This window comes from Coffea arabica, chromosome 4e (genome assembly GCF_036785885.1).
Source record: "Coffea arabica cultivar ET-39 chromosome 4e, Coffea Arabica ET-39 HiFi, whole genome shotgun sequence".
In the NCBI taxonomy this organism is placed as follows: Eukaryota; Viridiplantae; Streptophyta; class Magnoliopsida; order Gentianales; family Rubiaceae; genus Coffea; species Coffea arabica.
In genome coordinates, this window is record NC_092317.1 from 7716721 (window position 1) to 7729926 (window position 13206).

Consider the following 13206-nt stretch of genomic DNA (forward strand, 5'->3'; position numbering starts at 1 on the left):
AAATTTTAAACATTTTTAACTCCCACCAAATATTTTGAGAGGCTATAAGGACTTCACTATATAAACTAGTCTCAAGAGAAATACATTATTTGTATTCTTTTAGACATGGCTTCAAAACATAAACAGCCTCTTCTTGAAATAGATTTAAATATTGAATTCACACAAGCACATGTTGAAGATGGAAGTACTCTAGGAGTAATAATTACTAGGAGTAGTAATTAAGAACCCTGTGTTGGAAAAGAGAGATAAAAGGGTAAAATTGTGAAAAAATAATTAATACTGTATGGGGATAATAAAACGACAGATAAAAGTATACTAGAGCAAATTTCTTAAACGTCAGTTATAAAAAAAGGGAGGGAGTAAGATATTTGGGTTTCGAGTACGTGCAGCAGTTCACGTATCATTCTTTTAATCTTTTTCTTTTAATTAAAGGTAAAAAATCTGGCATGTAATATTTCATCAATATTAGGGCTGTCAATTGGGTCACTTAATTCAAGCTTGAATAAGCTCTGACTCAGCTCACCTATCCAGTAAGATATTTGGGTTTTGAATCATGAGTTTCAGATTCATATACATGACGCTTATAGTTGACTCATAATATATTCGGGTTTTGGGTTTAATTCGGGTTTAATCCAAACTTACTTATTACTCCTTAATTTCCTTAATATAATTACTTTAACCATTTAATAATAAAGTTAATTTGAAATCTACAACATTAAAGCTACACGTAAACTAGTAAATAGTTCATCAAAAATACATAAACCAAAAATTTTCCAACAATAATTGTATCTAATTCTTTTAAAATAGATGAAAAATAATAATAATTAAGGAATAAATTGCTATCACTACTTATTAAGAGAAACCAATAGAAATTTTACCTAGGATTCTCAATCCCAAGTTGAGTTAGACTCTGATTGTTTCTAACAAGTACAAAGAGGGAGCTGGGTTCTGATTAGTAGTATCCTTCGAAAATTCTGTGAAACTAATTCTTTGCCTTGATTTCTAGCTTGAATGTGATTCTTATACTGGGTAAGGGATATCTAGAGGAATCAATCAAAATTAATTGAAGTTCAGGTGGCCAATCGTGGAGGTGGAGATCAATCAAAATTATTTAGTGAATCTAATTGTCTTTCTACTAATTACTATTAGTTTAATTATACATTACATATTTAAAAAAATAATACATTTATAGTTATATATATTAGGGTGCACCCTTTTCTTTCAGGCTGAATGGATCGAATTCGGACTTCTTTGACCCTATGAAATAATATATTATTCTCTACGCCCGTGATGCACAAAGCAGCCACTTTTTTATCCCACTTCAAGTGATCGGTGTTTTTCCATTTCATCTCCCTCTTTCTCACTAAACTTCCCTTTTGTCATATCTTCCTCATCACACAAATCAACTTATAAGGGAAGCCCATATAAATAATTAATTGTCAGCCAAAAGCAAAATGACAACATATTAGATATTGTACTTTTTTGGCCAATTTAGTTAGAGCATTTAGTATGAACTGCAAAAAAGAAGAAAAAAAAAGAAGAAGAAGAAGAAGAAAGTTTTATATATCATATTCAATAGTTGGTAAAAATAGTCCTCATAGCTCACAAAGATATTTACTTTCATCTTTCAAAATTCAGTTAAAAATACCACAAGAACAATTTTAAATTAAATCAAAAACTACAAACATTTTATAAGTAAGGACATCAATCAACTATTGTACTTTTTCAAGGTGAACAATTTTGCATTGACTGTTGACAAAGATGGAAATCCAAGATCGGAAGCATGAGCCCCCTGGGCAGATCGACTGGTTTCGTAGTCCCCTCTTTAGGGACAGGTCACTGGTTCGATCCCCGGCAGAGCTAACGCACTGTGAACCTTAGGGCGGGGCTCTCACAGCCGCAGAGGATTAGTCGGGTCCAATGGTTCCGGACATCCCTGTGTCGACAAAAAAAAAAAAAAAAAAAAGACTGGAAGCATGGTTTCTTTGGTTACTATAGTTGAGTCATAGGACTATTCCCATTGCTATAAAATTTAAATTTATTTTGGCTTTTTCCCTCGCTGAGCCAACTTGAATTGAATCACAATTGAAATTAAGGTGTTTGGTTCACCTTCTGGAATCGGAATCATAAGCAGCACTATATGTGTGGAGTTTTGTCATTCCCTCTTATCTGTCTTCGGTATGGAATTGGAATGAATTTCTAATAGCTATGTCATAAGTGAGAATCGTAGGAGATGAAATCCAACACTTCCATGTACATTAGGTGATTTCTATACTAGTTTACCAAATAATAGATTTTGGCAAAATTAACTTTGATACCCCTTCATGAATCATGATCTTTGTACCCTCCTAAATCTTACAAATTGAATTTCATTTCCACAACAAATATACTAGCTTTTCGTCCCTTTTTGTCCCAATCCAATTAAATTGCTATTTTTAACAGTTTTTATAGAAAAAATGTACTATAACAATTTAGTGCATAAGGAGTAAAAATGTGATTAGAAAATGTGCTACAAAAATTTTTTTTGTTGCCTTGGAAGGGCAAATCCTCCAATTATTGACCAACCGTGATCTTACAATGAGCAAAAGTTCATACACACTAAATTCGTACCAACCGGATTGAAAGCCCAAGTCGGTTAAATGGAAGAGAACATCAGGACAAATTGAATTCTACAGTATAAACCCTGAGTCCTCAGTAATAGTTTAGAAACTAGTCCGTTCCATATTAACATGCCGAGAACAAGACTGCAAGCAGCAGAAGCCAGGAGAAGAAAATCTCTTCCTAGAAAAAGGAAATAATGTTGGAAACAAAAGCAACAATCCTATCATTTCATCGTTAACTACCATCACATGAATACCCCCTTGAAAAATCACCCAATTCTCCAACTCTTGTATAGATGCAAAACCTTAAATTCGTTGGGGCAAATTCATGCCCAGATGATCACAACAGGCCTCATCCTCCACACCTACCCTTTAAGCCGCATCATCCTTGTTTCCTCCTCCATCGCCACCAACATATCTTATGCAGAAACCATCTTCAACCAAGTCAAAAACCCAACAATTTTCCTGTACAACATCCTCATTTCATGCTATACCACGAAAGGCAAAAACCATGATGCATTATCACTGTACAACCGAATTTTTAGTAATAATATGACTAGCTCTGCAAAACCCAATAATTATACATACCCATCTCTTTTTAAGGCCTGTGGAGCTCAACTATGGTTCCAACATGGAAAAGCCTTGCATGCCCACGTCCTAAAATTTCTTGAACCTCCCTATGATCAATTTGTTCAAGCCTCGTTGCTTAATTTTTATTCAAGCTGTGGGAAAATTGGTGTTGCCAGATATCTTTTTTATCAGATTAGTCAGCCTGATTTGGCTGTGTGGAACTCTATACTCTCAGCTTATGCAACTAATTGTAGTGTAAATTTTGATGCCAATGCGGATAGTTTTTGTGATAGCACGGGTCTCTGGCTAGAAGTATTGCATTTGTTCAGTGAAATGCAGAAGTGTTCAATTCAACCTAATGAAGTGACCCTTGTGGCTTTGATTAGTGCTTGTGCTGATTTAGGCGCACTTAGTCAAGGAATGTGGGCTCATGGTTATGTAGTTAGAAAGAAACTTGGGCTTAATATTTATCTTGGCTCTGCATTGATCAATATGTATTCAAATTGTGGGTGTCTCAAGTTGGCTTACCAGTTGTTTGATGAATTGCCCGCGAGGGACACGTTTTGTTATAATGCTATGATTAGAGGGCTTGCAGTTCATGGTCATGGTCGAGAGGCGCTCGAATTGTTTGAGAAGATGGCCCTGGAGGGGTTAGTTCCGGATGATGTCACACTTTTGGTTGTAATGTTTGCTTGCTCACATTTGGGATTGGTGGATCAGGGGTGCAAATACTTTTACGCAATGCACAGAGATTATGGGATTGCCCCTAAGCTCGAACATTATGGTTGCCTAGTGGATATCTTGGGCCGAGCAGGTCGTGTTGAGGAGGCCGAGGAAACGATTCATGCCATGCCCTTGAAGCCTACTGCTGTCTTATGGAGGTCTTTACTCGGGGCAGCTAGAGTTCACGGGAACATACAGGTGGGGAAAGTTGCCTTGAAGCATTTGATACAACTGGAGCCCGAAACTAGCGGGAATTATGTTCTCCTTTCAAACATTTATGCCAGCATGAATAGATGGGATGATGTGAAGAATGTCAGGAAGTTGATGAAAGAGTTTGGGATAAATAAAATGCCAGGAACCAGTATCCTTGAGATTGATGGAGAAATGCACGAGTTTTCTAGTGGTGACAAAACACATCCAAAAGCGAAAGAGATATATTTGAAGCTAGACGATATGAATGGTAGGCTAAAGGAGCATGGTTATAAGCCAAGAACCAGAGAAGTGTTGTTTGACATTGAAGAGGAAGAGAAGGAAGATCATCTTTCATATCATAGTGAAAGGTTAGCTATTGCTTTTGCTCTTATGGAATGTCGTTCTGATTCACCTATTAGAATTATAAAGAATCTTCGAGTATGTGGTGATTGTCATGATATTACAAAACTTATTTCAAGGATATATGGAAGAGAGCTTATAGTAAGGGACAGAAGTAGATTTCACCATTTCAGGGAAGGGACCTGTTCATGTTTGGACTATTGGTAACTTGATCTCTCGATGGTAAAATCACACTCTCTATGAATCCTTTATTTCAGTGGCAGGAATTATCCCAAGAATCATCATAATCACGCCTGTCTCTCTCTTTGACGAGCACGCATAATGATCTTGACAACCGTTCAAGAGATTTTCCAATATCAAGGCATGATTCAATGCACTTTTCAGATTTCGAAGCCAAAGTCCCAAGCAGTTGATTACGAAGAATATGAGCCATCTCTAGCATTTCAACCATAATGCCTCCTTTGAAACCATTTTCATGACACCGTCTCAGTCCTCTGCACACATGGACAAGTAATAAAGCATTTCAAACTGGGTTATGTGGAAGATGTGCTTGCAATCCGTGGGCATGAGGTGGTTTGTGAGACGGCGAGATCTCAAGTAGTTGAGGTGATTATGAGGTGAAGCAGAGGGCTGCTTTCAAGATTAAGGCGTCGAAGATGGAAAGATCAAAATGTAAAAAATGATCAAATCAAGATCAAATGGTGTGACAGAAAATTTACAAACAAAACGTGTTTATAAGAATGCCAATCGAAGACAGGTTGAAGAAGCTGAAGCATCCAGGGCACCCAATCAACGATGCTTAGTTCAGCTCTACTAGTATGTACCGGGCAGCTCAAAGAGAGATTGTATCAAAGAAGGTTCGTTCAAGCGGAGGCCAGCGGTGGGAATTCCAACTTCCTTCTCTCAGTTGAAATCAAACGTAATAAGAAAGATAATGGGCGACCAAGGGGATGAGCAAGCATAAGGAAGTAGCATATCTATTTGCTTTTCTGGGCTTTACTTGAGCAGTATGACGCTATACTAGTAACCCGGTCAAGAGCAACCGGTTCAGCTTTTGAAATTAGAGCTATACAAACAAGGGCAAAAGGGTCTACATTCAACTCAGTGATCGTCAAGCCTTGATAAACCAAGGCAAATATGCTCAAGTTTGCAAAAGTAAAGAAAAAACATCTTCGTCTAGATCACAAGGTGAGACTGTATTACTAAAACTACATTAACTGGAAACTCCCAAACAATCACACTACTTGGCAAGCATCATCCTCACAAATTCCTCATAGTTAACCTGACCATCACCATCCACATCCGCTTCCCTGATCATCTCATCAACTTCTTCATCAGTCAACTTCTCCCCAAGGTTTGTCATCACATGACGAAGCTGAAAATATTTCCATACAAATGAGTATCAACATGATGAGAAATGAAATCTTCCATTGTGAAATACCATTAATGAACAGCAGACACAAGAAAACAATGCCCAAAACAATTCAACAACACTATAAAACTGTTGATACCTCAGCAGCCGAGATGAAGCCATTTTGATCCTTATCAAAAACCTTGAAAGCTTCCTTGAGTTCCTCCTCAGAATCAGTATCCTTCATAGACAAAAATCGTAATTAAAGGTGTGTTAAGTACAGATTGCTGCATCTCCATTAAAGCAGGAGAAGTTAATGGTATCTCATGAAAGGAAAGGGATATAATTCAGGAGTCTATGGCCACAAGAATTTGTCACAAAAAAGGGGAGAAAAAAAAAAACAAAGAGCTCAGCCCCCTCCAGCACTTTTGCACCAGTATAATGCAATGCTTGCACTAAAATAGGAATGATTAATTCATCACTTAAAAATCCTCAAGAAATGCATTATGAGCAAGGGTTAGCTCCCTGATCAACCTAGCTTATGATAGAAGCAACTATATCATTCCTGATGTAAAAAAGTAGGAAGAATGCTTAAATAATTGATGAAGACAGCGTAAGCCTATAAGAAATGGATTGATACAACCAAGCTCTCAATAAAAATGATAAGCTACCTCAGTTTAATGAAACCAAGACAATAACACACTTAGAAACAGACCCAGCACGCGAAATTGTCTAGCATTCCCTAAACCATTAGGATTGCAACACATATACCAGATATTAGACTATGCTTACTTTCATTTTACGCGCCATGAGATTCAAGAACTCAGGGAAATCAATGGTTCCATTTTGATCAGCATCAACCTCATTGATCATATCCTGCAGCTCAGCTTCAGTGGGATTCTGCCCCAGTGACCTCATTACAGTTCCCAATTCCTTTGTAGTGATGCAGCCTTCATTGACAAGAATTGGAGGTTTTCATTAGATCTAAAAGCCAAATTAAGCGTAATACTCTCTGACCTTCTCATGTATATAACCAACACGTTCTCCGACAACAAAATAAAAGAAATCCACTATGTAATTGAAAATCATCAAAATCCACCAAAAAAAAGAGAAAGAAAATGAAAGTCTAACAGACAACAGGTTGCGAAAGGATGCACCGCACATAACTAACACGAACAATTTTACTTTGATTCCCAAAAACCTCGGGAAAAAAAAGCATCATTTTCCATCCATTTCTAACAATCGTTGACAGGAAAAAAAATTCAAAACCAGAGATAGCCACTAAAAGACACCCAAAGGGGACAAAGGAAAAGCCAAGGCCAAAGCAAAGATCCAGTAACGTAATTAACCAGCCAACACCCAATTTTCACGGACCATGTTCCACACATTTTGCCACTTAAGTCACAGTACAATTCATTTCTCCTACATAGATTTTTCACATAATAAACATCGGGTAAATAGATAATTAAAAAAAATGCTGGATAGTGAAAAAGATATATCACTTCTATTTTCACACGGGCCAAAAAGTTTAAAGAATGAACATAACTAAAATACAAATTCCACCAAACTTTTCAATTAAACTACTCTTTTTTCCCTCCGATCAACCAATCGCGACAAGTTAAAAACATTAGTAAATGTCATTTCCGTCATATTTCAATATAATCACCGATAAAAAAAATTCCATAACCTAAAAGCTCAGAGCAAACAAAAAGGCAAATCACAGATCCGCTCTCACCAAATAAACGTCAAAACAACCAATATTCACAAAAATAACCACGCTAAAAAATAGAAAAAAATAAAAAACCTCGAAAAAAAAGAGGAAAAAGAATCAGAAGACGAAGGAGAGAATAAATAATACCATCGCCATCCTTATCAAAGAGGCTGAAAGCTTCCTTGAACTCGGCGATCTGTTCCTCCGTCAACTGCTCTGCCATTTTCGCAAATTATTTTTCTTCTCTTTTTCTGTAAAATTGAAAAAACAGAAACCCTAAAGAAAAAGAAAACGAAGAAGAGAGGAAAAAAGACTTTGTTGACAGTAGTCTAGTGTTCTTCTTTCTTGTGCCGTTGATATAGGGGTTTGGGGTGCAGTAAATTTTCGACGTGTTTTGTGGGGTCCACGATTATTATTGACCGAGTAAAAATATATTTTTAGATATAATATTATTCCAGCTGTTACTACAGTTTACGGTTTTGGTTTTTTAGACCTTTAAAATTTTTTTTTTTATTAGATATTTAGATTGGATCTCGTCGGGGTTCAAGGCTGGAACCTCGTAGATATGATCATCATGGGACCCATATTATGGAAAGTCCAGTCAGCAACATCCCGAATTTTTTTGTCGGTAGTAAGAAAATTATTTTTCTAATCGGTATATTTTACTATTAAGAAAAGTTTTTCAAAGGAGCATGTCGGTCTAAAATTGAATGGATTATATGAGAAATGTACAAAATTCTGGACCATATTAGCAATTAATCAAATTATTCTATATTCAAATTGAGTTAGATTTCATAAGAGCTGTCGAGTTTTGTTCAAAAAATAATCAAATCAAACATGAAAATCTTATGACCAATAAAATTTTAGACGGGGCTTAGTTTTGATTCATTAAGTATAAAAAATTTTGGAGTAAAGATTGGGTTGAGTGATAAATTAGAAAGATTATAAGTAAGAGCTCAGATAACCTCTCACATATCAAAAAAAGAAAAATAAGTATAGAAATTCAAACAAGTTGAGCTTGACTCAATAAAAACTCATTTTAGTTCAGCCCAATAAATAAGTGAATTAAGATTTGACATGATTACAAATTTATTTTTTTAAAAGCATATGATTACAAATTTATTAAAACGAACAAATAAGAGTATTCGATTCGGTTAAACTTGCTTATACAACTGCTATTGACCACTGAGTTTCCTTTTGTATTTTCCTTGCAATGAAGGTTTTGTTCACATATAACATGAGTTTGACTTCGGATTCTTTTGTCGTGAGATTCTCCACTACCCATTAAGTGCAACCGTATGATACACGATCATATTGTTCGAGTACAACAACGTCAAACATTTGAACAAGACGTGTATATTTATTAATGTCAAGGAACTCAATTGTATTTAAATTCCAGCGTTATCCGCTCTGTTTGGATGCGAGTGTTTTTCAAAAACTTGTTTTTCAAATGCAATAAAAATTTTTAAAAAGTACTCTAAAAGATAATTTAAAAATTAGTTTAAATTTTTTAAAATTTTAAAAAATATCTCAAAATATATTTTAGAAACTCTTCTACTCTTAAATATCCCAAAATATTTTCTGAAAATTTTCCAAAATATAATCTAAAAACTCTGCTACAACAAAATTTTTTAAAAACATCTCAAAAAACAGCTAATCCAAATTGGATTTTTATTCAAGTTTATCTAGTACTAATTTTTCACCAACTTTACCTACAGTACTTCTAAAAAATTTCTTAAAATTTTTCATCAACACACTTCAAAATATCCAAAACACACAAAAAAAAATTCGCTTCCGCTTCCTCTTGTAATAGTACCAAGTTGAGCTAAGGAGAATGAATCGAAATAAGTAAGCTGAATTTGCTAATGTAAACTTAACAGTGATTTCAATGGCAGCAGAATTAATAAGAATTCAATAAAAATTAATACAAACTTGTATATTAATATTAATTGATAAGTTACTGGAATAAGTGGGAAAAGGCAAGGAGATGATTAAGAAGGGAGGAAACTTGGGGAAGAAGAAGATTTGGAATGACCAAATATGACCAATTAACAAAACAATCGCTGCCCTATTACAAAAGCAAATCTCTTTATATAAAGCTGTTAAGCCAGTGACTAACTTCTAAAAGCTACAATCACATTAAGACACGTGTCCTCCATTGCATTCAAACTGTTGCACGATCACAACTGTTGCCTTCACGTTGATGAACTGAATTTCCCAGAAAAGACGTGATTCCAAAATCATGTTTTTGTCTCTCCTTCTTCCTTTCTGATCACGCCTTCTACTTCTAGGTTCACGCCTTCCGTTCCTTTGCTTCTCAGTTCAATTCCGCTTCATGACAATAGCTCCCCCTTCCAAATAATCTTGCCCTCAAGATTGAAATTCAGGGAATTTTCGTTCAATATCCTTTGCATCTTCCCACGTAGCTTCTGCAGGAGAAGCTCCCCACAATTGCACGAGCCACTGCACTGCTGCTGCATTCTTCCTCTTAACAATTCTTCTATCTAGCACAGCTAGTAGCTCTATCCTCAAGTGCCCCTTCTCGTTAGTGCTTGGCAGTCGAAGTATTGGAACTACCTTCTGTCCCACCTTCTTCTTTAATAGGGAAAGCATGAAAGACTGGGCGTATCCTTGATTGTGCTGGTAACTGGAGTTTGTAGGCCATCTTTCCTATCCTCTGTATTATCTGATAAGGTCCAAAGTACTTGGCTGCTAACTTAGAGTTGCCCCTCATTTTCACTGAGTTTTGTCTGTAAGGTTGTAGCCTAAGGTATACCCAATCATCAACCTCAAATTCCCTCTCAGATCTTCTTCTGTCTGCATACACTTTCATTCTGTTTCTTGCTTCCTCCAGATTCTTCTTGAGCAGCTCATCTATCCTCTGCCTATCCTTCAAATGATCTGCAACAGTGGCTACCTTAGAATATGAGTATAAACCTAAGGCCAACTGGGGGGAGGGGTTTTATTCCATACAGAGCTTCAAAGAGGCTTATCTGTATGGCAGTATGATAAGTGGTGTTATACCACCACTCTGCCAGAGATAGCCATGCATTCCACCTCTTTGGTTCCAAATGAGTCATGCACCTTAGATATATTTTCAACACTTGATTCACCCTTTGAGATTGTCCATCAGTCTAAGGGTGGTATGCAGTGCTTAGACATAGTTCAGTTCCTAACAGTGTGAATAGTTCTATCCAAAATTGGCTAGTGAAAATCTTGTCCCTATCAGATAGCATGCTTAATGGCATACCATGCAGCTTGCAGACCTAATCTAGGAAGACCCTGGCTACTATTGGGGCATCAAAAGGATCTGTTAGGCTAGTAAAATAAGTATATTTTGTGAACCTGTCCACCGTTACCATGATAGCGTCTCCTTTTTCTGAAATAAGAAGCTCTTCAATAAAGTCCATAGTGACATAACTCCATGAGTACTGAGGTATGGGTAAGGGTTGCAGGAGAGTAGGATAAGCAGTATGCTAATCCTTGCACTTCCTACAAGTATCACACTGTAACACTGTACCCTTGATCTCCTTGTACATTCCTGGCTAGTGAAATAGCTGTTTGGCTCTCAGGTAACTGGCTTGTACCCCAGAATGTCCTCCTAGCTGGAAATTATGGATGGCAGTAATGATTTTCCTCCTAATTCCTTCTTCCTTCCCCACTACCACTCTTCCTTTATATCTGACTATTACATCCTGGTAAGAGTAGTCCAGTAGGGAACCAGGTGTGAGTACCAGTTCCTTGATCATCTCCTGTATCTTTTCATCTCCTTGGTAACTTTCCATCACCTCCCTTACCCATTCAGGGATAACACTGGTCATCTCTGCATACTCCCCCTCTTTCTTGCTGGTTCTCATGGATAGTGCATCTGCAACAACATTTTCCCTTCCTTTTTTATACTGAATTTCATAACTTAACCCCAACAACTTAGTGAGCCATTTCTGTTGGAGTGGAGTGGTAACTCTCTGCTCTAACAAGTACTTGAGGCTCTGGTGATCTATTCTGATAATGAAATGGTGACCCTCCAAGTAATGCCTCCACTTGGTGACTGCAGTAACTAGTGTCAGCAACTTTTTTTCATAAATGGATAGTCCTAGATTCTTTTCCCTCAAACTCTGACTTAAGTATGTTATAGGTCTCCTTTCCTACATAAGTTCAGCTCTTATCCCTCCATAGCAAGCATCAGATTCTATAATGAAAGGTTTATCAAAATCTGGCAAGACGGGTATAGGTATGCTGCACATAGCCATCTTTAGCCTCTGAAATGCCTTCTCAGCCTCGTCACTCCAATAGAATCCTCCTTTCTTCAGTAGTGATGTAAGGGGTTTGGCAATGGATCCATATCCCTTCACAAATTTTCTATAATATCCAATCAATCTCAGAAATTCCTTCAGTTTCACATTTTCAGGTTTTGGCCAGTTCATCATACTTTCAATTTTCTTAGGGTCTGCATGGACTCCCTCATCAGTGATTATGTGGCCTAGGTATTCAGTCTGAGTTTGTGCAAAACAACAATTACTCTTCTTAGCATATAATTGGTGTTGCCTTAGTAGGTCCAGCACTTCTGTTACATGTTGGAGATGATCCCCTATTGTAGGGCTATAAATCAGAATGTCATCAAAGAACACTATGACATACTTCCTCAACTGCTCCTTGAAAACCTGGTTCATTAAGCTCTGAAATGTAGCAGGAGAATTAATCAGTCCGAATAGCATAACCTTGAATTTATATAGTCCCTGGTGAGTCCTGAATGCAGTCTTATATATGTCTTCCACTTTGACTCTAATATGCTGATAACCTGCCGTTGGGTCAATCTTAGTAAAGTACTTAGATCCATGTAACTCATCAATTAGTTTATCAATCAGAAGCATTGGAAACTTATCCTTCACTATGAGTTCATTAAGCTGTCTGTAGTCTACATAGAACCTCCAACTTCCATCATTCTTTTTTACCAGCAGCACAGGAGAAGCAAATGAGCTGTTGCTAGGTTGAATAATCCCATCTATAACATCTCTCTTACCAGTCTCTCTATCTCAGATTTTTGTACATAAGGACATTTGTAAGGTCTGATCTGGAAAGGTTTCGCTCCTTCCTTCAAGGGAATTCCATGGTCATGACTCCTAAGAGGGGCAACCCCTGTGGTTCAGCAAATACATCCCTGAACTGATTTTAAATCTCTTCCAAGTCTGTTGGGATCTCTTCCTGTCCTACCTGGTCTTCCTCTACCATGGTTAGGTAGGCAATAACTCCATACATCTGTTTCCTCTTCCACTACGCTAATTTGCTTCCTTTGATAGCTGTAAGCTTCAGGTTCCCCAGATTCTCCTTTTAATTCCACCATTTCCTTTCCTTTGCGAAACTTCATGCTCAGTTTATTAAAATCAAATTCAATAGGGCTGTATCTGGCTAGCCAATCAACCCCCAACACCATATCACAGCTTCCTAACTTCAGAGTGTTGAGGCTATGTTGGAACTCATACCCATGTACCTTCCATTCCAAGGGCTTGCTGAGCTGCCTGAACTCTAGTCTTTCCCCATTAGCTACTTTAACTATCAGTGGAGCTCCTGATACCTGTAACTGTAAGTATGTAACCAGTCTTTCATCCAAGAAATAATGTGTGCTATCACTGTCCACTAATATTAGAACCTCTTTGCCTTCAAGTGATCCTTTAAGCTTGAATGTTCTGTGTCTACTTCCT

The 13206-nt window shown here is 37.1% G+C and overlaps 2 protein-coding genes across 2 annotated transcripts; one reads left to right on the top strand and one right to left on the bottom strand.

Moving 5' to 3' along the window:
- Window positions 1-2651: 2651 nt before the first annotated feature.
- On the top strand, window positions 2652-5116 carry LOC113742537 (pentatricopeptide repeat-containing protein At5g43790). Its single transcript, XM_072047467.1, has 2 exons — window positions 2652-4453; window positions 4703-5116. The coding sequence occupies exons 1-2, from the start codon at window positions 2850-2852 to the stop codon at window positions 4752-4754; spliced, it is 1656 nt and encodes a 551-aa protein (XP_071903568.1). The 5' UTR covers window positions 2652-2849; the 3' UTR covers window positions 4755-5116.
- A 396-nt stretch (window positions 5117-5512) lies between these two features.
- LOC113742538 (calmodulin) lies at window positions 5513-7846 on the bottom strand. Its single transcript, XM_027270380.2, has 4 exons — window positions 7655-7846; window positions 6589-6746; window positions 5957-6037; window positions 5513-5820 (listed from the first exon to the last, which is right to left on the bottom strand). Exons 1-4 carry the CDS (start codon window positions 7728-7730, stop codon window positions 5686-5688), a joined length of 450 nt encoding a protein of 149 aa, XP_027126181.1. The 5' UTR covers window positions 7731-7846; the 3' UTR covers window positions 5513-5685.
- Between the last annotated feature and the right edge of the window lie 5360 nt (window positions 7847-13206).

Coding starts and splice junctions, on each gene's coding strand:
- LOC113742537 (XM_072047467.1), top strand. CDS start 2,850: ATGAATACCCCCTTGAAAAATCACCCAATTCTCCAACTCTTGTATAGA. Junction 4,454..4,702: donor CTTTCATATCATAGTGAAAG/GTTAGCTATTGC, acceptor CCTTTATTTCAG/TGGCAGGAATTATCCCAAGA.
- LOC113742538 (XM_027270380.2), bottom strand. CDS start 7,730: ATGGCAGAGCAGTTGACGGAGGAACAGATCGCCGAGTTCAAGGAAGCT. Junction 6,747..7,654: donor CTTTGATAAGGATGGCGATG/GTATTATTTATT, acceptor TTGTCAATGAAG/GCTGCATCACTACAAAGGAA. Junction 6,038..6,588: donor TCATGGCGCGTAAAATGAAA/GTAAGCATAGTC, acceptor TTGTCTATGAAG/GATACTGATTCTGAGGAGGA.